The following is a 25,541-nucleotide window of genomic DNA, read 5'->3' as shown; positions in this document are numbered from 1 at the left end:
TTGTTTATATGGCGGCGCCATCATTATTGTTCCATTATTGTTAAATAGCTACCTTTTAGAATTCCGTTCCCAATGATAATAAACAATAATTTTACTTATTTTATGTCAAATAAGTCGTTTAAATTTAGTGACGTCTGCCCGCAATGTAGGCGGCTCAGTTATGCCGCACGCAAGTTGGTTACCAAACAGCAAATTAATTTACAATTACTGGCATGGGACTTTTTTATGTGTTGCCAAAAATCTTACTAGCCCTATTCACCACACTTAACGTCATATTTTTACTATCCCTACAATTTTACTACCATTCGACACACAGCCTTAACCATGACCGTAAAGAGCTGAGAACAATTTTTTCTTGCGAAGCGCACGATCTGTTAACGAGTTTTGGTTGTGTGTGTGTATTATAGTTAAGAACCATAAAACACACAAACAATGAAACACTGTGCGAACAAGTAATATACACAAAATCAGAGTTGCACTAATCACTGATTTTGACCTGTTAGTGTACTAAATATTTTGTTGTTGGGCAACTGCCACTACCTGCAAATGAATATAACATGGTACCAACCATTAAGCGAGAAAATCCGCTTAAAGGGTAAATAAAACACTCTTCTTGAATAAATTTTTCCTAGGTACCGGCCTTAATTTGGATGATATACCAGCTGTCCGCGTGAGACTACCTTTTACAATTGAGCGATGCGACTTAAACATTTTTATTGACAACACTGTTTTTTTATTCAGTAAATAAATAAAAGTGGGCAAAACTTGCTCATAACGCAGTAAAGGTGTACGGCAAGTTTCGCAAGATGGTTTTAACCTTTCTTCGACGGGCAATTCAACAGCCACAATTCAGAACTCCCAGCAGGTCGTGCGTCATCCCGGCAACAGAATTAAATGGCAATAAACAACAACACGACGCACTGCAACAATTGGCCCTTAAGGAGCAATGCATTTTGGTTAACGAGAGAGATGAAGTCACCGGTTTTGATTCCAAAGAAAATTGCCATCGCGTTGATTTAAAGACCAAAGAAGTAAAACTGCACCGAGCTTTTTCAGTTTTTCTCTTCAATTCCAAAGGAGAAATGCTAATCCAGAAAAGATCACATCATAAGGTAAATTTTTACATTTACTATAGGAGTACTGACCTTAGATAACAACAAGCTCGATGATGATTGCCTTTTTTTTCGTTTAATTAAAGATCACTTTCCCAAATACTTACACCAATGCCTGCTGTAGTCACCCTTTGCATGAAATTGAAGTTGAACGCGAAGAGTTGAACTGCTTTGGGGTCCGCAAAGCTGCCCAACGAAGACTCAACTATGAGCTTGGCATTCCCACCAACCAAATAAGGCCCGAAAACTTCCATTATCTGACAAGAATCCACTATGCGAACACAGGAGATGGCATTTGGGGAGAACATGAAATTGATTATATACTTTTTTTGCAAAAGGATGTAGATTTGAATCCAAACTCGAATGAAGTGAGTGAGGTGCGCTACTTAAAACGTCACAATATCGACGAAGCAGTCTCAAAGTTCAATGCCCCGTTAACCCCTTGGTTTAATCTTATATTGAAAAATCATCTAAAAATCTGGTGGGATAATTTACATCAGCTTAAAAAGTTCGAAGATCACGAGAATATTCATCGTTACTAGAACAATGAGCCAGCCAACCAACCAGCCAGCAAACATTGACAAAAACGAAAAATCTCCAAAACGAATGTCGCATCACATCACTGCGCTGCATGAACGTATAAACCTAACATTTTTATGTTCTACTGTAAGTTAGAATGCTTTCATGGGTGGTGTTGAATTGCACCTAAAAATGGCCACAAATGGATTCCAATGTCTTTTGAATAAATATTTTAACATGTTTCATTTTAATAAAAGCAATTTTTACATTGATTAGAAAAATAACCTAATATTTTATCTTGGCAAAAGGTCATGTAGTAGCCTACAATGACTTACATTTTCTTTAGTTTAGAATAAGTGCAATTTTCTTGACTTCGTTGAAGTTTAATCGTTTAATGCGTGATTCTATAAGTAAATGTAAGTTGTTGCCTATAAAAAATAAGTGTAAAACATACTGTCCGACAATGCAGGTTTTTATGGAATGAAAATTACTAAAGAATAATCGTTATTGTAGATGAAAAGTCGTATATTTTGAAATCTGTTTTTTAAGATTGTATTTACAAAAAAAAACCCTTGACCGATGAGCTTTCACATTGCGATGGTTGTCACAGGAACATGATGGCCATTGGTTATTTAAAGACGCTATTAATTCGCCTTGTCATATTGAGTATCACAGCGATTCAGTATTTAAGACTATTTAAGCAAGAGCCGGTGCCGCCCGGACTCTCAGTGAGACTTTCTATCCAACCATTGCAGTTGCGCTTGCAGTTGCGCATCCGACGATTGCGTTAGCTCTCAGCTGAGTTTCTTCTAGCTATCCTCTGCCCGTGTGTCGTGTCACACGTGAGACACGTCATACGTAATTGGGCGTGACCGTGAGGTAAGTATGTCCGCCCATGACGCTGAAAGCCTCAGTTCGAATCCTGGCAGGAATATCCGAAAAGTTTTGAGCTGTGGTTATCCCCTCCTAATGCTGGCGACATTTTTGAGGTACTTTGCTATGTAGAAAATGACTCGGACTTGGCTATAAAATGGAGGTCCCTTATCATTGAGCTTAAAATTTGAAGGGGAAAGCACTCATTGATTGAATGTTCATTAGCAAATTTGCATTTGCTTGAGAGATTACGATAGGACTCGCGCGAAAATTACAACTCGCAACATTGCGGATGAGTTCAGTTTGCTACACCATCCGTATCTTAACCGCTCAGTTTTTTGTAGGTAGATTTTTCTCATCATCTGTATCATCCAATAAGAACTGTATTCGGGTGGTATGATATAGTCGCATTAGTTACAGTATCCGTCGGTCGCTGGGTTTATCTGTTTGGTTAATGGAGCCTAATTAATTCCATTTCTGTCATCATTTTATACAATAACTGTCTGGCAAACATTTAAGTTATCTATTTCTAGTATATTTTCATGCTGCTAGAGTTTAAACAGGGGTGAATCGTTTTATCAATGACAGCTATGAATATCTAATTTTATGGTGAAAATTGACCTACTAGTGTAACGATTTAAATTTTATCATGAATTTTTTTTATCAATGGCAGCTATAAATACCTAATTTTATGGGGAAAATTAACCTACTAGTGTAACGATTTAAATTTTATCATGTATTTATACCTAGGTGCCAATTATGTATTTCAAAAGGCACATTTAATTCCATTACCAAAACTATGCAATTAGATAAGACCATTAAGTTATTGCCTTTTTGCCATAAGCGTAGAAAGGCCTCTGGGGGTGGGCTTTTTGGTAATTATTCGCGAATTTCGACTCCTTACAAGAAAACACAAATATTTTAAGAATTTGTTTGATGATAAGCTGAATAATGTTTTGGATGCCACATTGTGTGATGTCGCCAAGAAGTCAGATGTAGCTAATTTACTTGTTGAGAAGCACCAACTCCGGGAAGAAAATAATCGAAGCAAAAAATGGAAATGTTTGAACGATATATAAAACGTTCAAACGTAGTTGTCATGAGTTTATCAAGCAATACTATGCATGATGCAAAAGGCGCTTATACAACCGTTTGTATATCGATGCTCAATGCCCAAGTGAACAAATAAAGGTTTCGTTTTTACGTTGAATTCAAATGCTGAAGCTAACTCAGTTATGGCAGCAAGGCGAAAATTAAAAGGCTCCAACATATGTATACAAAGAGACACTACTGTAAATGAGCGAAATAAGCTTTACGCAAATTGAAAAACAAATAAACACCAATAATTCGCACTTAAAGATACGCCAAGGCCGTTTTCGCATCTTCATGGAAAACCGCCCTTATGAATGGGACAATGGTATTATTGTAGCCTTAAAGGACAGTGCTTGGTGTCTTCAGCAATGCAAAATTACAATACACCGTAGTAACGAAAACTTTCAATTACAACCGGCAATTCTATGTAGAAAATATAAACGCAACCACAACGAACGTTTCTACATCAAGTAACTAGCAACCAGTTGTGTGTCGGGTACTATCATTCATTGTTGCAAACTTACATACATAGATAGCAAAAACGAATTTTGGCAATTTCTTAACGTATGTAAACAATTTTGATGTATTCTTTTTATATGAGGTTCATGTTACCAAAGACAAATGAGATACATTTTCAGCCTATTTTAATGATTTCATGCTGGTTGTGGTTGCTTGTATGGGTTTAAAAAATTCATTCTGCAACGCTTTTCTTTTAAATATATTAACGTATCGGCAACATTTTCCTTCTGCTACATTCGGCAATGTGCATATGTATGTATCTCACACCTCCCTATCTGAATTGCAATGACTGGGCAAACAGTTTTTCCTAATTGGAACAATTTCTTTTAAACCTAAAACCAACATCTTTTATAATAATTGGACATTTGAATGCTCGTGTAGGGGAGGAACAACACATGGAAATACTATCTAAACTGGGTCACGACTTCACAGCAGAACGCTCATCAAAAGATAAATGTGTTGAAAGCAAGGGTCGTAAGCTTCTTAACTTAGTGGAGTGATTTTTAAGGGACGTTTTGAAGGTGACAAAGTGGGTGAAATCACATTTTGTGGTGCTATGGGTTCAACGGTGATTGACTACGGTATAGGTTCCATGGATGTTCTCGAACTTTTGGATACTTTTCGCGTCCCATGCAGACCGTACTCGGACCATATGCCTTCGGAACTATCAATTAGGTCAGACCTAGTTGACTTCGGGAAGCCATACACACCACCACGGAGACTAAGGTGGTACCCTTTAAAGTGTGATATGTATTGCAGGGAGATCGCCGAATGATGTGACTCGGACTACCTATCTGATAATTCCGATGTGGAGAACAAGGTCGACACTTCAAATCCAAAAAAAAGCCTTTTTTCCAGCCCAAGAGTAGTTGGTTTGATGCTCAATGCGAATCTGCCAGGAGGCGTATGCTCAAACATTTTAATTGCTATCGCATATTCGACAATGAGGTCTGTAGGTACCAACCTTACTGCTAGTTCATTCCGTGCATATTTTAGCGGGTTATTTTCAAGTGCCTCTCTTTCGACTGATATGAACTGGACGCTCCCACTACACACCGACCCTTTTGTTGATGGCCTCTTCGAGAGGCATAGGATAGAATCCCCTTTCGAATATTATTAATACGATACTGCACAATTTCTACGGGAAATTTTACATCTACTGAACTGTATTTTCCTCTGCGAGACTATTCTATCCACCTTCCGTAGATCTATTATTGTTCCTTTGCACAAAAAGGACGACGACGCAGTACAGAGGGTTGGGTGTACTGTATACGCTTTATAAGATATTTACTGGTGTAGTGTTGAACGGAATTAATTGGTGGATAGAGCAGAATCAGACTTTAAATGAATACCAGACAGAGTTCAGAAGTGGTTATTCGACGAACGACAACATATTCAGTCTTACAAGTATTATTCATTGGAACTGGAGGAATTAAAAGAACACATACGCTTTCTTTGTTGACTTCTCTGCCGCTTTTGACACGATACCGCGAAACTCATTGTTTTATAAACTAGCCAGAATGGGATTTCCTACAAAGGTCATAAATATATTGCGTGACACTACGAGTCAGGTATGGGACGGCTCATCATTATTATTATCCGAGCCTTTTTGGGTCACACATGGGGTTAGTCAAGGGTGTTAACTGAGTCCAGTTTTGTTCGGGCTGTATTTAAATTGATGCGCTATGGGAATATTGCTTTTTTGGGGCCTATGCCTAAGCTTAACAAAATCTAAAATTGTCACCTTCAGAAAGGGTAGTAGAATTGGCGAAAATTTGGCAAGGTATTTTTGTACTGGTCCCATAGAAGTTGTCAATGAGTATAAATATCTGGGTGTGAATCTCACTTATAACCTGTCTTTCAAGAAACAAATCTCGGACAACCTAAAGTCTGCGAAAATTGCAATAAACTCGACGTGGCTCCACTACATTCACAACGGAAGAATCCAGATTTCTAATCAGATGAAAATATTTAACGCAGCCGCTAAGGCAATCCTATTTTACCTCAAGTATGGGGGTATGAACGGAATGACCAGGTAGAGAAGATTATCAGGTTTTTTTTTATCAAGAAACTACTTTACCTATCCAGCAACACACCCAACTATATATTCGGAGACGCTAAGACTGTACTTCGGCTATATTAATAGGATTCTTTCCTTACCGAATAACAGATTGCCTTGCGTGCTTGCAGAGGAGACTATTGGAACAGGTGTTTTTTGGACGAGATATTGGATTGATTTAGGCGCCGACCTAAATATTGGTATCAATTTTGACCTTAGCGGTAGGGAATTAAGCAGGATGCATGATACTATTCTATGCGTCTAGGAGAGAATCCTCGACGAAAATAGAGCAACAGTGTCTCAATTCCTCTATATTTCCTTGATGTTTATTTATTTGTTTATTATGCAATTATAAGCCACAAGTGACCAATTAACAATCACGCTATTCAGCATGTATAACAAATACTCATAAAAAAATAAATTTAAAACAAGTAAGAGCGTGCTAAGTTCGGACGGGCCGAATCGTATATACCCTCCACCATGGATCGCATTTGCCGAGTTCTATGTGCGGTATCTCTTTTTAGTCAATAAGAACTGTAATGCTATTGGAGCTATATCAAGTTATAGTCCGATTCGGACCATAATTGGATGCTGAACATTGTAGAAGTCATTGTGTAATATTTCAGTTCATTCGGATAAGAATTGCGCCTTGTAGGGGCTTAAGAAGCAAAATCGGGAGATCGGTTTATATGGGAGCTGTATAAAGCTTTTGATCGATTCAGACCATATTAGACAAGTATGTTGAAGATCATGAGAGAAGCCGGATGATAGTTGCGCCCTCTAGAGGCTCAAGAAGTCAAGATCCCAGATCGGTTTTTATGGCAGCTTTATCAGGTTATTGGAAATCATAGCAAAACACCTCATGCAAAATTTCAGCCAAATCGGATGAGAATTGCGCGCTCTATTGGCTCAAGAAGTCAAGATCCAAGATCGGTTTATATGACAGCTATACCAGATTATAAACCGATTTGAATCATACTTAGAACAGTTGTTGAAAGTGATACCAAAACACCACGTGTAAAATGTCATCGGACGGGAATTGCACCCTCTAGAGGCTCAAGAAGTTAAGACCCAAGATCGGTTTATATGGCAGCTATATTAAAACTTGGACCGATTCGGCCCATTAACAATCCCAACTGACCTACACTAATAAAAAGTATTTGAGCAAAATTTCAAGCTTTACTCCTTTGAAAGTTAATGTGCTTTGATAGACAGACAGACGGACATGGCTGGATCGACTTGAAATGACATGACGATCAAGAATATATATACTTTAAGGGGTCTCAGACGCATATTTCGAGGTGTTACAAACAGAATGACGAAATAAGTATACCCCCATTCTATAGTGGAGGGTATACAAACACATAATTTAATTCTAATCTTAATAATAAACTCTATCATGGTTTAGCAAAAATAAAGAAAATATTATTTCTCAGCATCAGGGTACTACTAAAAAACGCCATAAGGATTAGGCATATGAAAGTGTAAAGTTAACAACAAATCAATCAATCAAGTCTGTGTGTTAATAACAAAATATTGAGGAAGCTTTTTCCGGTAGGTAGGCGAAGACATATTAAAAGACTTCAGTGCATCCGGCAGAATATTAAAAAGGCGTGCCAATTTCACCGTAAAATTAATTATCCATGAGTTGTGACAATCGGGGAATATTTAAATGTGTTGAACGGGTAGAGCGTGAAAAATGAAACAACCGAATTCAAACTGTGGACAATAAAATCCGGTACGTACAACCGGCTGTCACCAAACGGTTGTCAAAATGGATATCCCCTACAAATTCTAAGACGTTTTGTCCAATAAGGTCGAATAAGTCAAAATCGAGCTTCAGTTTTTAGTACTATATTAATAAAAATTTCTATTTTATTGTTATAACCCTTGGGCAAAGCATCTTAGAATTTGAATTGGCCCACCCAATGGTACCTGGAGACGACTCAATTCTAAATAAATGCAAAACCTGAACGCATCCAAAAGATATATGCACTTTTATTGTGTGTTGTAGTGGAATTTATTCATTCACTTCAATTCACTTTAGGACAAATATGGTAATTGTGTCTGTGTGTGTGTGTATATTGATTGATGTTTGTAGATGTATACAAAATATTCAAAAATAGCTAAAATAATATGTAAATGAAAAAATAAAAATAAATAGCTTTATGTTATAATGATCACAATTTTATACCAAGCGATTGGCATGATATCAATGAGAATGACTTACAACTAACAATCGGCTTTGATTATATGCTTCACATGCATTTCTTAATAGTTTTAAACATTCATCATTTATTATTAATTAATAATCTTTATATAAAAAATATTTTAGAAATGTTTATATGTTGCATATAGCACTTAAAGTACATGCTTAAAGGCATATTCATTTAGAATTTCATTTTCTTTCCCCTTCCCCATTATGCTATATGTACATAATGGGAACACAATAACAATTTTTGAAAAAACTAAAACTAAAATAAAAAAACAAATACAAGAAAGTATTTACATAATAAGGTGGTGCCAAAATGGCATTTCATGATAAAGGAAAAAATGAAAACAATAGAAATGAACATAGCTGCAGCTGGTGTTGTGTGGCTAATTAGCGATTATATGTAGGGGTTCAACTTCGATTGAAGTTTGCAATTCAGTTTCCTTTGGATTTGTGGTGTGTTTGCAATTGTGGTTATTGCTGGTATATACGTATATACGAGTATTAGGTGAATTAATTAGCACAACCGTACACTAGACGTGTGTACAATAAGATGTAAAAAAGTAGCTTTGAGTAGAGGGCTTGCAGTCGAATAGACCACGTCTGGTCTTTGACTCAAAACAAATCTCACTCTCTCTTCTCTGCCATTTGATATTGCAGACTTATAACTAAAATGTTTATGTGTTAGTACAAAATTCGATTTGTTTATAACAAAATAACAACAACTCAAGACAAACTCCAACTTTAGGCTGTTAGCATACTTCGCTTAGAGTTTGTCATTCAGTGTTGCAAACACTCATGTTAACTTATCCTATAGGCTTTTTATCGTCTCAATGTCAGCTGCGACTAATCAGCAAACAGTAAAGACGTCGTTACAGTTCTTAACTAAATTATAAATTTAATGTGGTAGTTGCAATTCTTTTTTTTTTCGATAAGGCACTTTTAAGTTGCGTTTCCTGTTTCTTTTTGAAGTTTTGCATTTTTTTTTTAATTTTTTGCTAGGCAAATAGCGTTTTGTGTTTTTGGCACTAAATCATGTGTTGTGGGTAAACATTTGAAACCCATGCAACACCACATTTCGTTGCCTTCGATACCTTGGGATATTAGGAGAGGCCAAACAGTTTCAAGGCATTAAACGAAGTGGCCAAGGCTACCTCATCGGGGGATTTCTTCATAAAGGCGGCAATCATTTCGACAATGGCTGGTAGACTGCATGGTTCATTGCGTTGAAATGTACAATATCTGCAATTATAAATATTTTTGGGAGCAGGTCTATGAGGATACACATTGCATAATCTTCACCTGTGTAAGTACAATAGAGAGCGTTCAGTGATTCCAGTTTTGACATGTTGTGGCAGTTTTGAGGCACGAGTGTTGGGATACATGAAAGGCGAATCTGTTTCTACCAATAAACGATCCAGAGGTAAGGTTCCGTTATCGAGAAGGCGACGAACACCTGTATCTGATTTGTCCTGTAAAGTATGAGAAAATTTATTTATTTCTTTACAATAGAAATACCTTCAATATATATTTATGGGTAATAAGACATACATACACAAGCATCTGTCAATGTAAATGAAATTTGGTTTTGGAAGTTGTATTATAAATAAATGCGACCAATTTTAGCCAAACCTTTTAGAATGTCACTCTTTTCGCGTCAAATAGGAAAACAGTTTTTATGAAACAACGTGGCTTTTTAAAATAATGGTATTATAATTATCACCAGAAATCTTTAGGTATAACGACTTCGAAGTTCGTACATGGGTAGCTTGTATGAATGCATACAACACTGACTAAGCTTGTCACTTTGTCCCACTGGATTTGAAGCCTTTACACCTTACCTAGCCATATTTCTGAGACTTATTCTGTACTCAATATTGACCTATAGAGCTTTGCAAGAAAATTGCAATGATTATATCGAGAAAAAGAAAAGTGCGCTAGCGAAAAGAACCAACTTTTGCAAATATTACAAAACAAACCAAATTTTGACAGATCAAAATTTATATAAAAATTCTTGATTTATTCATAATGAACGGTGTTATATGGTATAGTATGTCTACTAAACCACTAATTTTTCAGTATATAGTATGTATATGTGGTGTTTATGTCGGTTGCATCCTTTTTGGAGGTCAGCTGGTATTCAACTTGTAAAATGTAAGAGACAAATATACTTATACGTAAACCGACAAATATATTTGTTAATGGAAAGAATAAGAATAGTATGCAGGGTTACATATGATTTTGATAAAAAATATATGTTTATCTTAATCCTCGACATCGAACAAAATTCATATGTTAAATTCTGGGTAAATGCTTAGTAAATATATCTGCAGTATATATTTAACGAATTTCAATCTTATTAGCTTTTACTACCCTCGGATATGCTGGTACTTAACATAGAGCTGGCAAACTATCGACATTCGCAACATTTTCGATAGTTTTAATAATAAATATCGATAGTATCGATACTATCGTTAATTTCGCATCACCTATATTTGAAACAAAAATGAGAAGTAAAAATCAACAGAACGACATAAAGGGTGATTTTTTTGAGGTTAGGATTTTCATGCATTAGTATTTGACAGATCACGTGGGATTTCAGACATGGTGTCAAAGAGAAATATGCTCAGTATGCTTTAACATTTCATCATGAATAGACTTACTAACGAGCAACGCTTGCAAATCATTGAATTTTATTACCAAAATCAGTGTTCGGTTCGAAATGTGTTCATTCACCGTAACGTTGCGTCCAACAGCATCTTTGAAAAAATACGGTCCAATGACTCCACCAGCGTACAAACCACACCAAACAGTGTATTTTTCGGGATGCATGGGCAGTTCTTGAACGGCTTCTGGTTGCTCTTCACTCCAAATGCGGCAATTTTGCTTATTTACGTAGCCATTCAACCAGAAATGAGCCTCATCGCTGAACAAAATTTGTCAAAATTTGAACACATTTCGAACCGAACACTGATTTTGGTAATAAAATTCAATGATTTGCAAGCGTTGCTCGTTAGTAAGTCTATTCATGATGAAATGTCAAAGCATACTGAGCATCTTTCTCTTTGACACCATGTCTGAAATCCCACGTGATCTGTCAAATACTAATGCATGAAAATCCTAACCTCAAAAAAATCACCCTTTATATAGAAGCAATATCAATGCATAGACCAAATAAAACGGAGGTTAAAAAAGTCAGTTGGAAACCACGAGAGAAATCATTGTACAAAATGTTGGTCTAATCGGATGAAAATTGCGCTCTCTATAGCCGCAGTGTATATTAAAGGATATATTCAGCGTCGGATTGCTTATTTTTGTTTAGTTTTGCAATAGCATCCATCGGAAAAATATCAATGGATATTCAGTAAAAAAATTAAATATCGATAGTATCGATAGTGCCATCGATATTTTGCCAACTCTAACTTAACATTGACATGCTTATATCTACCGTGAAGAACAAGATTTTCTTCGAAATACTGTGCTCCTATATTATCGGTTCATCTATTAAAGTAAAGTGGAGTGGTCATCTATTAAAGTAACAAAATATCGCCATCCCCCGATTGATGTCTTCTTCGTACGGCCGCAGATGTCAGTGTGTATTAGGTCTACCATATTTTGTGATTTAGTTTGGCTGTTCGTGGGGTTATCTTTGCCTTTTGGCATGTTTTATACTTAATATCGTTTGGAACAGTGTATCAATCTGATGCAAAGCAGAGCTCGTCATATTATTTCTAAATATCGCGATATACGCTGAATTTATTTTAATTTCAAATTTCTTCTCTAACTAGAGCTTTGGACCCATATCTGTAAATTCAACTGTTTATTGATGAATGAAAACATATAAAAAAGGACACCTATTCCTACGTTCAATGTGTATTCGGATAAAATGTACATATACGTAAAGGGACAAACATACTTGTTTCTGGAAAGAAACAACAAAATATTGAAAATAACAAGTAAAATGAACTGCAGACTTCAAAGAATATAGAATTAATCAAAGTTGTGATTCGTGTGTTTTATTGGTCCCCCCAATGCTCATAGTCATTATCTGGGTTCGGGGGAATTGTTGTTATTTAAATGTATGAATTTCTTTGTAACAACCTGAAGGAAGAACAGTATCAACATTAATATAAATACGGTTCGACTAAGAATAAATTTCTGATTCAATCTAGCCATGTTCATCAGTGAACATTTTACTTTTTTCCATATTAAAGGGTATTAAGAACTTCTACCGGTTTTTTGAAAGTTGGTCATTGATCGCCTTGACACGCACTACGAAGTAATTTTTAAGTGTATACATAATTCCTTAATGGAATGTTTATTAGCCAATTTGCATTTGCATATAGTAGTTAAAGTAGGCCCGAACATAAACATAACTACAACAAAGCTAGAAGGGCCTTTCTTTCTCCGCATACGTTTTTCCGCCCTTTGTTTTTTGCTGCCAAGATGGGAAAAGTTGTCAACGTCTTCAATGACGTTTATAGTGAGCGGTGTCAGATTTGATGTTCCTATCCTCATTAATTTGCTCTTTGCTATGTTTATCCACAGGCCTTTTGCAACATTTTCATTCAATCTTTCCAGTTTCGCCTTTATGTGCTCGAGGCGATGCGCAAAGAGGCATATATCATTCGCTTAGTCGATGTTTCCGTGAAAGTCGTTAATACCCCGGCGTGTTGCGTTTAGCAATGTTATCCACCTCCGGTTATAACACTAGGTGAGGTCACCCTTCTTTAGCAATCCCATGGCAGCCGGTTGTCGTACCGTACCGTACCGTATTTAAAGTCGCCAATAACTCGCCTTGTCATATCGAGCATCATAGCCACTCAGTATTTATGCAAGAGCAGGTGCCGCCCGTGTTCTCACTGAGACACTCCGCTCGATACCGCTAATTGTCCGCGACTGCAATTGCAGCTACTCCGTATAGAGCACGGGCTGGAGCTTTGAGCTCCGATCTATGTAGTTTTGTTGGTAATCACGAGAAGCTTAGCTGGGAGCTACCGGGCGGTCCACAGGTTGCGGATAGTGGTATGGAGTGGAGTCTCAGAGGGAGACCAGATGAGGCACCGACCCGCTCTGCATAAATACGGAGTGCCTATGTTGCTCGATATGGCGCGAGTGACCGTTCTATGGACCGGTACGACCTTGGTTACCTATGGAGCTTGACGAGATTCGCGATCGCCACACCCAAATGTGGCTACAATAACCTGAGGCTTGGAGAGAATCGTACTAAAATTTTATTCACTTCGAGATACTTGCCCTACAACTTTGTTACCCTTGTAGATGTCTATTTTGGCTTGTTAAATATATTACTTAAGTACCTTGCATAAATAACCAGTTAAGCTTATGTAGAACCTTCTGTCCAAATATTTAATGGCTTCCTCAGCTGTACCCATGAAACTTCGTATTATTACCGGTGGCAAATTCTGGAATCTGAAGGAAAATATCAATTGAGAATAAAATTAAGCAAAGTTTCATTAATATTTACTTGTCTAAAATATCGAGGACATCTTGTTGTGCCGAACGTTCGTGTATTAAAATTGCTTTGCCTAAACTTGTCGCCAAGAGCAGTTGCTTTTCGAAGATTTCCTTTTGTACATCCGGTTCGGAAAAGTCACGTTGGTAATCTAAACCACATGGCCCTATGGCAACGCATTCCTGAGAGGATGCAATTTCTTGGAATTCAAACCAGCTACTAGGATCCTCGATTATAGATTTGGAGTCGTGGGGATGAATGCCAGCAGTCGAGTAAATAACATCGGGATAAATGCGCGAAAGTCTGAGGGCTTCCTTACTTGATTTGACCGAAGTGCCAGGCACCATAATCTTTTGAACGCCTATGACAAAAAAGGAAATAAAATTAATACAAACAAGGCGTTGTTTACATTTTTAAAATTACACCAAGGTGATGAAAGGTCAATGATAACTATCAACTGAATACCAAACATATGCTTTTAATACATACGTATTCAACCAAACATTCAATGAACTTCAGAAGGAAAAGTGACCAATGATGTGATGACTGTGAGAAGACATTGTACATGCATCTTCATCCAAATAAATAAACAAACAAAAGGTCATATCGCCCACACTCAACCAAGAACCTCATGGCGACGCCCTAAGAGACAATTGAATGCAAAGACTTCTCATGTTTTCTTTTATTTCTTCTTCTTTGTGTGCGAGATCATCGCTCAGAGTCGTCACACGTAAGTCGTATCTACACTTCGTGCTTTATGTGCACATAAGTAGATCACTTTTTTTTGTGCAAAGATAAAAGGAATCAATGAAAGTGGTGCGGAATTTTCAACTTGGATCATCAATAGAGAACAGATTTTATATATACCTCCAAATTTTCTAATTTATGTATATATGTATGGCCCATACACCATCTGATGACTTCAAATTGCATGTATTTGATAATATATCACCCAAGAGATCATAGTTTGAAAAATTTAGTTGACTTACATTTCAAATCTAAGGATATGTCTACAGTAGCCTGGTTGCTGTATGCAGGATTCATGGGCTTTTGCACACCACATCAGTGTCTGTGTATAAAATAGCATTTATATGCAGTCTCAAAGAAATCCCCACGGAAATATTTACGCCCTACCACTATGCATTGATTTAATAATTAACATGTTTCACACATTCCATTACACTTTTCATACGAAGGTTAGTGATGACCATTTGGACCAGTGCTTTGAGCACTTTCCATGCCGTATCAAGGGTGTAATTAGACTATTGCTATTAGATAATATGAAAGTGGAACGTAGAAAAACTCCTCCAGTAATACCTACCGGCATCTTTGGCCCTTTGCATAACCGAGTCCAAGTCTCGGCTGTATTTTTTGTTTGTTAAATTTGCTCCGGCATCAATTACAATCAAGTTGTCGAAGCAGTGTTTTATATCGTCCACATCTAAAGCCAATTCCGAAGGAACCTCTTGGTCCACATTGAGCAGATGAAAATATTTAACGCAGCCGCTAAGGCAATCCTATTTTACCTCAAGTATGGGGGTATGAACGGAATGACCAGGTAGAGAAGATTATCAGGTTTTTTTTTTATCAAGAAACTACTTTACCTATCCAGCAACACACCCAACTATATATTCGGAGACGCTAAGACTGTACTTCGGCTATATTAATAGGATTCTTTCCTTACCGAATAACAGATTGCCTTGCGTGCTTGCAGAGGAGACTATTGGAACAGGTGTTTTTTGGACGAGATATTGGATTGATTTAGGCGCCGACCTAAATATTGGTATCAATTTTGACCTTAGCGGTAGGGAATTAAGCAGGATGCATGATACTATTCTATGCGTCTAGGAGAGAATCCTCGACGAAAATAGAGCAACAGTGTCTCAATTCCTCTATATTTCCTTGATGTTTATTTATTTGTTTATTATGCAATTATAAGCCACAAGTGACCAATTAACAATCACGCTATTCAGCATGTATAACAAATACTCATAAAAAAATAAATTTAAAACAAGTAAGAGCGTGCTAAGTTCGGACGGGCCGAATCGTATATACCCTCCACCATGGATCGCATTTGCCGAGTTCTATGTGCGGTATCTCTTTTTAGTCAATAAGAACTGTAATGCTATTGGAGCTATATCAAGTTATAGTCCGATTCGGACCATAATTGGATGCTGAACATTGTAGAAGTCATTGTGTAATATTTCAGTTCATTCGGATAAGAATTGCGCCTTGTAGGGGCTTAAGAAGCAAAATCGGGAGATCGGTTTATATGGGAGCTGTATAAAGCTTTTGATCGATTCAGACCATATTAGACAAGTATGTTGAAGATCATGAGAGAAGCCGGATGATAGTTGCGCCCTCTAGAGGCTCAAGAAGTCAAGATCCCAGATCGGTTTTTATGGCAGCTATATCAGGTTATTGGAAATCATAGCAAAACACCTCATGCAAAATTTCAGCCAAATCGGATGAGAATTGCGCGCTCTATTGGCTCAAGAAGTCAAGATCCAAGATCGGTTTATATGACAGCTATACCAGATTATAAACCGATTTGAATCATACTTAGAACAGTTGTTGAAAGTGATACCAAAACACCACGTGTAAAATGTCATCGGACGGGAATTGCACCCTCTAGAGGCTCAAGAAGTTAAGACCCAAGATCGGTTTATATGGCAGCTATATTAAAACTTGGACCGATTCGGCCCATTAACAATCCCAACTGACCTACACTAATAAAAAGTATTTGAGCAAAATTTCAAGCTTTACTCCTTTGAAAGTTAATGTGCTTTGATAGACAGACAGACGGACATGGCTGGATCGACTTGAAATGACATGACGATCAAGAATATATATACTTTAAGGGGTCTCAGACGCATATTTCGAGGTGTTACAAACAGAATGACGAAATAAGTATACCCCCATTCTATAGTGGAGGGTATACAAACACATAATTTAATTCTAATCTTAATAATAAACTCTATCATGGTTTAGCAAAAATAAAGAAAATATTATTTCTCAGCATCAGGGTACTACTAAAAAACGCCATAAGGATTAGGCATATGAAAGTGTAAAGTTAACAACAAATCAATCAATCAAGTCTGTGTGTTAATAACAAAATATTGAGGAAGCTTTTTCCGGTAGGTAGGCGAAGACATATTAAAAGACTTCAGTGCATCCGGCAGAATATTAAAAAGGCGTGCCAATTTCACCGTAAAATTAATTATCCATGAGTTGTGACAATCGGGGAATATTTAAATGTGTTGAACGGGTAGAGCGTGAAAAATGAAACAACCGAATTCAAACTGTGGACAATAAAATCCGGTACGTACAACCGGCTGTCACCAAACGGTTGTCAAAATGGATATCCCCTACAAATTCTAAGACGTTTTGTCCAATAAGGTCGAATAAGTCAAAATCGAGCTTCAGTTTTTAGTACTATATTAATAAAAATTTCTATTTTATTGTTATAACCCTTGGGCAAAGCATCTTAGAATTTGAATTGGCCCACCCAATGGTACCTGGAGACGACTCAATTCTAAATAAATGCAAAACCTGAACGCATCCAAAAGATATATGCACTTTTATTGTGTGTTGTAGTGGAATTTATTCATTCACTTCAATTCACTTTAGGACAAATATGGTAATTGTGTCTGTGTGTGTGTGTATATTGATTGATGTTTGTAGATGTATACAAAATATTCAAAAATAGCTAAAATAATATGTAAATGAAAAAATAAAAATAAATAGCTTTATGTTATAATGATCACAATTTTATACCAAGCGATTGGCATGATATCAATGAGAATGACTTACAACTAACAATCGGCTTTGATTATATGCTTCACATGCATTTCTTAATAGTTTTAAACATTCATCATTTATTATTAATTAATAATCTTTATATAAAAAATATTTTAGAAATGTTTATATGTTGCATATAGCACTTAAAGTACATGCTTAAAGGCATATTCATTTAGAATTTCATTTTCTTTCCCCTTCCCCATTATGCTATATGTACATAATGGGAACACAATAACAATTTTTGAAAAAACTAAAACTAAAATAAAAAAACAAATACAAGAAAGTATTTACATAATAAGGTGGTGCCAAAATGGCATTTCATGATAAAGGAAAAAATGAAAACAATAGAAATGAACATAGCTGCAGCTGGTGTTGTGTGGCTAATTAGCGATTATATGTAGGGGTTCAACTTCGATTGAAGTTTGCAATTCAGTTTCCTTTGGATTTGTGGTGTGTTTGCAATTGTGGTTATTGCTGGTATATACGTATATACGAGTATTAGGTGAATTAATTAGCACAACCGTACACTAGACGTGTGTACAATAAGATGTAAAAAAGTAGCTTTGAGTAGAGGGCTTGCAGTCGAATAGACCACGTCTGGTCTTTGACTCAAAACAAATCTCACTCTCTCTTCTCTGCCATTTGATATTGCAGACTTATAACTAAAATGTTTATGTGTTAGTACAAAATTCGATTTGTTTATAACAAAATAACAACAACTCAAGACAAACTCCAACTTTAGGCTGTTAGCATACTTCGCTTAGAGTTTGTCATTCAGTGTTGCAAACACTCATGTTAACTTATCCTATAGGCTTTTTATCGTCTCAATGTCAGCTGCGACTAATCAGCAAACAGTAAAGACGTCGTTACAGTTCTTAACTAAATTATAAATTTAATGTGGTAGTTGCAATTCTTTTTTTTTTCGATAAGGCACTTTTAAGTTGCGTTTCCTGTTTCTTTTTGAAGTTTTGCATTTTTTTTTTAATTTTTTGCTAGGCAAATAGCGTTTTGTGTTTTTGGCACTAAATCATGTGTTGTGGGTAAACATTTGAAACCCATGCAACACCACATTTCGTTGCCTTCGATACCTTGGGATATTAGGAGAGGCCAAACAGTTTCAAGGCATTAAACGAAGTGGCCAAGGCTACCTCATCGGGGGATTTCTTCATAAAGGCGGCAATCATTTCGACAATGGCTGGTAGACTGCATGGTTCATTGCGTTGAAATGTACAATATCTGCAATTATAAATATTTTTGGGAGCAGGTCTATGAGGATACACATTGCATAATCTTCACCTGTGTAAGTACAATAGAGAGCGTTCAGTGATTCCAGTTTTGACATGTTGTGGCAGTTTTGAGGCACGAGTGTTGGGATACATGAAAGGCGAATCTGTTTCTACCAATAAACGATCCAGAGGTAAGGTTCCGTTATCGAGAAGGCGACGAACACCTGTATCTGATTTGTCCTGTAAAGTATGAGAAAATTTATTTATTTCTTTACAATAGAAATACCTTCAATATATATTTATGGGTAATAAGACATACATACACAAGCATCTGTCAATGTAAATGAAATTTGGTTTTGGAAGTTGTATTATAAATAAATGCGACCAATTTTAGCCAAACCTTTTAGAATGTCACTCTTTTCGCGTCAAATAGGAAAACAGTTTTTATGAAACAACGTGGCTTTTTAAAATAATGGTATTATAATTATCACCAGAAATCTTTAGGTATAACGACTTCGAAGTTCGTACATGGGTAGCTTGTATGAATGCATACAACACTGACTAAGCTTGTCACTTTGTCCCACTGGATTTGAAGCCTTTACACCTTACCTAGCCATATTTCTGAGACTTATTCTGTACTCAATATTGACCTATAGAGCTTTGCAAGAAAATTGCAATGATTATATCGAGAAAAAGAAAAGTGCGCTAGCGAAAAGAACCAACTTTTGCAAATATTACAAAACAAACCAAATTTTGACAGATCAAAATTTATATAAAAATTCTTGATTTATTCATAATGAACGGTGTTATATGGTATAGTATGTCTACTAAACCACTAATTTTTCAGTATATAGTATGTATATGTGGTGTTTATGTCGGTTGCATCCTTTTTGGAGGTCAGCTGGTATTCAACTTGTAAAATGTAAGAGACAAATATACTTATACGTAAACCGACAAATATATTTGTTAATGGAAAGAATAAGAATAGTATGCAGGGTTACATATGATTTTGATAAAAAATATATGTTTATCTTAATCCTCGACATCGAACAAAATTCATATGTTAAATTCTGGGTAAATGCTTAGTAAATATATCTGCAGTATATATTTAACGAATTTCAATCTTATTAGCTTTTACTACCCTCGGATATGCTGGTACTTAACATAGAGCTGGCAAACTATCGACATTCGCAACATTTTCGATAGTTTTAATAATAAATATCGATAGTATCGATACTATCGTTAATTTCGCATCACCTATATTTGAAACAAAAATGAGAAGTAAAAATCAACAGAACGACATAAAGGGTGATTTTTTTGAGGTTAGGATTTTCATGCATTAGTATTTGACAGATCACGTGGGATTTCAGACATGGTGTCAAAGAGAAATATGCTCAGTATGCTTTAACATTTCATCATGAATAGACTTACTAACGAGCAACGCTTGCAAATCATTGAATTTTATTACCAAAATCAGTGTTCGGTTCGAAATGTGTTCATTCACCGTAACGTTGCGTCCAACAGCATCTTTGAAAAAATACGGTCCAATGACTCCACCAGCGTACAAACCACACCAAACAGTGTATTTTTCGGGATGCATGGGCAGTTCTTGAACGGCTTCTGGTTGCTCTTCACTCCAAATGCGGCAATTTTGCTTATTTACGTAGCCATTCAACCAGAAATGAGCCTCATCGCTGAACAAAATTTGTCAAAATTTGAACACATTTCGAACCGAACACTGATTTTGGTAATAAAATTCAATGATTTGCAAGCGTTGCTCGTTAGTAAGTCTATTCATGATGAAATGTCAAAGCATACTGAGCATCTTTCTCTTTGACACCATGTCTGAAATCCCACGTGATCTGTCAAATACTAATGCATGAAAATCCTAACCTCAAAAAAATCACCCTTTATATAGAAGCAATATCAATGCATAGACCAAATAAAACGGAGGTTAAAAAAGTCAGTTGGAAACCACGAGAGAAATCATTGTACAAAATGTTGGTCTAATCGGATGAAAATTGCGCTCTCTATAGCCGCAGTGTATATTAAAGGATATATTCAGCGTCGGATTGCTTATTTTTGTTTAGTTTTGCAATAGCATCCATCGGAAAAATATCAATGGATATTCAGTAAAAAAATTAAATATCGATAGTATCGATAGTGCCATCGATATTTTGCCAACTCTAACTTAACATTGACATGCTTATATCTACCGTGAAGAACAAGATTTTCTTCGAAATACTGTGCTCCTATATTATCGGTTCATCTATTAAAGTAAAGTGGAGTGGTCATCTATTAAAGTAACAAAATATCGCCATCCCCCGATTGATGTCTTCTTCGTACGGCCGCAGATGTCAGTGTGTATTAGGTCTACCATATTTTGTGATTTAGTTTGGCTGTTCGTGGGGTTATCTTTGCCTTTTGGCATGTTTTATACTTAATATCGTTTGGAACAGTGTATCAATCTGATGCAAAGCAGAGCTCGTCATATTATTTCTAAATATCGCGATATACGCTGAATTTATTTTAATTTCAAATTTCTTCTCTAACTAGAGCTTTGGACCCATATCTGTAAATTCAACTGTTTATTGATGAATGAAAACATATAAAAAAGGACACCTATTCCTACGTTCAATGTGTATTCGGATAAAATGTACATATACGTAAAGGGACAAACATACTTGTTTCTGGAAAGAAACAACAAAATATTGAAAATAACAAGTAAAATGAACTGCAGACTTCAAAGAATATAGAATTAATCAAAGTTGTGATTCGTGTGTTTTATTGGTCCCCCCAATGCTCATAGTCATTATCTGGGTTCGGGGGAATTGTTGTTATTTAAATGTATGAATTTCTTTGTAACAACCTGAAGGAAGAACAGTATCAACATTAATATAAATACGGTTCGACTAAGAATAAATTTCTGATTCAATCTAGCCATGTTCATCAGTGAACATTTTACTTTTTTCCATATTAAAGGGTATTAAGAACTTCTACCGGTTTTTTGAAAGTTGGTCATTGATCGCCTTGACACGCACTACGAAGTAATTTTTAAGTGTATACATAATTCCTTAATGGAATGTTTATTAGCCAATTTGCATTTGCATATAGTAGTTAAAGTAGGCCCGAACATAAACATAACTACAACAAAGCTAGAAGGGCCTTTCTTTCTCCGCATACGTTTTTCCGCCCTTTGTTTTTTGCTGCCAAGATGGGAAAAGTTGTCAACGTCTTCAATGACGTTTATAGTGAGCGGTGTCAGATTTGATGTTCCTATCCTCATTAATTTGCTCTTTGCTATGTTTATCCACAGGCCTTTTGCAACATTTTCATTCAATCTTTCCAGTTTCGCCTTTATGTGCTCGAGGCGATGCGCAAAGAGGCATATATCATTCGCTTAGTCGATGTTTCCGTGAAAGTCGTTAATACCCCGGCGTGTTGCGTTTAGCAATGTTATCCACCTCCGGTTATAACACTAGGTGAGGTCACCCTTCTTTAGCAATCCCATGGCAGCCGGTTGTCGTACCGTACCGTACCGTATTTAAAGTCGCCAATAACTCGCCTTGTCATATCGAGCATCATAGCCACTCAGTATTTATGCAAGAGCAGGTGCCGCCCGTGTTCTCACTGAGACACTCCGCTCGATACCGCTAATTGTCCGCGACTGCAATTGCAGCTACTCCGTATAGAGCACGGGCTGGAGCTTTGAGCTCCGATCTATGTAGTTTTGTTGGTAATCACGAGAAGCTTAGCTGGGAGCTACCGGGCGGTCCACAGGTTGCGGATAGTGGTATGGAGTGGAGTCTCAGAGGGAGACCAGATGAGGCACCGACCCGCTCTGCATAAATACGGAGTGCCTATGTTGCTCGATATGGCGCGAGTGACCGTTCTATGGACCGGTACGACCTTGGTTACCTATGGAGCTTGACGAGATTCGCGATCGCCACACCCAAATGTGGCTACAATAACCTGAGGCTTGGAGAGAATCGTACTAAAATTTTATTCACTTCGAGATACTTGCCCTACAACTTTGTTACCCTTGTAGATGTCTATTTTGGCTTGTTAAATATATTACTTAAGTACCTTGCATAAATAACCAGTTAAGCTTATGTAGAACCTTCTGTCCAAATATTTAATGGCTTCCTCAGCTGTACCCATGAAACTTCGTATTATTACCGGTGGCAAATTCTGGAATCTGAAGGAAAATATCAATTGAGAATAAAATTAAGCAAAGTTTCATTAATATTTACTTGTCTAAAATATCGAGGACATCTTGTTGTGCCGAACGTTCGTGTATTAAAATTGCTTTGCCTAAACTTGTCGCCAAGAGCAGTTGCTTTTCGAAGATTTCCTTTTGTACATCCGGTTCGGAAAAGTCACGTTGGTAATCTAAACCACATGGCCCTATGGCAACGCATTCCTGAGAGGATGCAATTTCTTGGAATTCAAACCAGCTACTAGGATCCTCGATTATAGATTTGGAGTCGTGGGGATGAATGCCAGCAGTCGAGTAAATAACATCGGGATAAATGCGCGAAAGTCTGAGGGCTTCCTTACTTGATTTGACCGAAGTGCCAGGCACCATAATCTTTTGAACGCCTATGACAAAAAAGGAAATAAAATTAATACAAACAAGGCGTTGTTTACATTTTTAAAATTACACCAAGGTGATGAAAGGTCAATGATAACTATCAACTGAATACCAAACATATGCTTTTAATACATACGTATTCAACCAAACATTCAATGAACTTCAGAAGGAAAAGTGACCAATGATGTGATGACTGTGAGAAGACATTGTACATGCATCTTCATCCAAATAAATAAACAAACAAAAGGTCATATCGCCCACACTCAACCAAGAACCTCATGGCGACGCCCTAAGAGACAATTGAATGCAAAGACTTCTCATGTTTTCTTTTATTTCTTCTTCTTTGTGTGCGAGATCATCGCTCAGAGTCGTCACACGTAAGTCGTATCTACACTTCGTGCTTTATGTGCACATAAGTAGATCACTTTTTTTTTGTGCAAAGATAAAAGGAATCAATGAAAGTGGTGCTGGAATTTTCAACTTGGATCATCAATAGAGAACAGATTTTATATATACCTCCAAATTTTCTAATTTATGTATATATGTATGGCCCATACACCATCTGATGACTTCAAATTGCATGTATTTGATAATATATCACCCAAGAGATCATAGTTTGAAAAATTTAGTTGACTTACATTTCAAATCTAAGGATATGTCTACAGTAGCCTGGTTGCTGTATGCAGGATTCATGGGCTTTTGCACACCACATCAGTGTCTGTGTATAAAATAGCATTTATATGCAGTCTCAAAGAAATCCCCACGGAAATATTTACGCCCTACCACTATGCATTGATTTAATAATTAACATGTTTCACACATTCCATTACACTTTTCATACGAAGGTTAGTGATGACCATTTGGACCAGTGCTTTGAGCACTTTCCATGCCGTATCAAGGGTGTAATTAGACTATTGCTATTAGATAATATGAAAGTGGAACGTAGAAAAACTCCTCCAGTAATACCTACCGGCATCTTTGGCCCTTTGCATAACCGAGTCCAAGTCTCGGCTGTATTTTTTGTTTGTTAAATTTGCTCCGGCATCAATTACAATCAAGTTGTCGAAGCAGTGTTTTATATCGTCCACATCTAAAGCCAATTCCGAAGGAACCTCTTGGTCCACATTGATGCCATCAATTCTGGCTGTTGTTTGTGGGGCCGCCATGGTTTCCAGGGTATGAGTTATTTGTTTGTTATTCGTTGAGATGTAATTCGTATATTAATTCTTGTTAATGTGGTGCTAAATCAATGTAATCCCTCCTCTATCTTTCTCTCGACGCACTGCTCAGTCTATAGCTCTCGGTTTGATGCGTATTATTTTCTTTGCTATTTATTGTCGTCGCTCGCTTTTTGACGAAAATAGCACAATGACGAAATATTTTGTTTAGTTTTTATTTATGTTCATGGATGTGTTTCACTTTGGTTGGTCACTCTATTTTGTTTGTGTTTTCCTCGCTGTTGTCTTTAAGACGTTGTGGTTTTCTTTATTTCTTTTAACGAAGTGTGTGTAATTGAATTAGTCTTATAAGTGGAAAAATTATTATCAATCTCGCACGATATTATTTATTGACTGGTTGTCTTCAATTGAGTTACTTTATGTTACTTTGCAATGTTTTAGTTGTTCTTCGAATTATAATAATAGTTATTATCGGAGAAATAGAACTGGATCCGATGACTTCTCGACTGCTGGCTGAATAAGGCAATGGCCAAAGATTTAAGCAATGGCAAGAAAACAGCTGATTATTAGCTGGTTTGTGGGGCTTTTCCTCTAACTAGCCCAGATAAGGAATGATAGCTTGAAAACTCAATCAGTTATCATTCCTATGTGGATATCAGTGTTGCGAGTATTGCGGATTTAATTTTAACCCATTAACGCCGAATGGGTAGAAAAATACCTAAAAATAGAGTAATCGTGATTTTTTTTTAGCTGGAGTTAGGAGAAATGTTTATTAAATAGGGTTTCGCATGCATATAGAGGATAGATGAGAATTGTTAAAACAAATTGTTTTTGTTGGTCAAGGTCATTCCCAGTGGCAGTTGCCCAATAACAACATTTTGAG

At 36.6% G+C, this 25,541-nt stretch overlaps 3 protein-coding genes across 4 annotated transcripts; 1 reads left to right on the top strand and 2 right to left on the bottom strand.

Moving 5' to 3' along the window:
* Positions 1–723: 723 nt before the first annotated feature.
* LOC106083491 (isopentenyl-diphosphate Delta-isomerase 1) lies at positions 724–1,915 on the top strand. The gene is made up of 2 exons (XM_013246538.2): positions 724–1,112; positions 1,199–1,915. Exons 1-2 carry the CDS (start codon positions 807–809, stop codon positions 1,652–1,654), a joined length of 762 nt encoding a protein of 253 aa, XP_013101992.1. The 5' UTR covers positions 724–806; the 3' UTR covers positions 1,655–1,915.
* A 6,237-nt stretch (positions 1,916–8,152) lies between these two features.
* LOC131995186 (3'-5' ssDNA/RNA exonuclease TatD-like) lies at positions 8,153–18,302 on the bottom strand. Its single transcript, XM_059363371.1, has 6 exons — positions 18,286–18,302; positions 15,181–15,365; positions 13,872–14,220; positions 13,705–13,816; positions 9,689–9,858; positions 8,153–9,628 (listed from the first exon to the last, which is right to left on the bottom strand). Exons 1-6 carry the CDS (start codon positions 18,300–18,302, stop codon positions 9,490–9,492), a joined length of 972 nt encoding a protein of 323 aa, XP_059219354.1. The 3' UTR covers positions 8,153–9,489.
* LOC106083513 (3'-5' ssDNA/RNA exonuclease TatD) lies at positions 17,421–25,223 on the bottom strand. 2 transcript variants are annotated; one of them, XM_013246597.2, is made up of 5 exons: positions 24,451–25,223; positions 23,140–23,488; positions 22,973–23,084; positions 18,957–19,126; positions 17,421–18,896 (listed from the first exon to the last, which is right to left on the bottom strand). In XM_013246597.2, the coding sequence occupies exons 1-5, from the start codon at positions 24,644–24,646 to the stop codon at positions 18,758–18,760; spliced, it is 966 nt and encodes a 321-aa protein (XP_013102051.1). In that variant the 5' UTR covers positions 24,647–25,223; the 3' UTR covers positions 17,421–18,757. The 2 variants fall into 2 exon arrangements, with proteins under 2 accessions (XP_013102051.1, XP_013102053.1); XM_013246599.2 differs by lacking the exon at positions 24,451–25,223 and adding an exon at positions 24,119–24,344.
* Between the last annotated feature and the right edge of the window lie 318 nt (positions 25,224–25,541).

This window comes from Stomoxys calcitrans, chromosome 2 (genome assembly GCF_963082655.1).
Source record: "Stomoxys calcitrans chromosome 2, idStoCalc2.1, whole genome shotgun sequence".
NCBI lineage: Eukaryota > Metazoa > Arthropoda > Insecta > Diptera > Muscidae > Stomoxys > Stomoxys calcitrans.
This window is presented reverse-complemented; position numbering and strand designations above follow the sequence as displayed.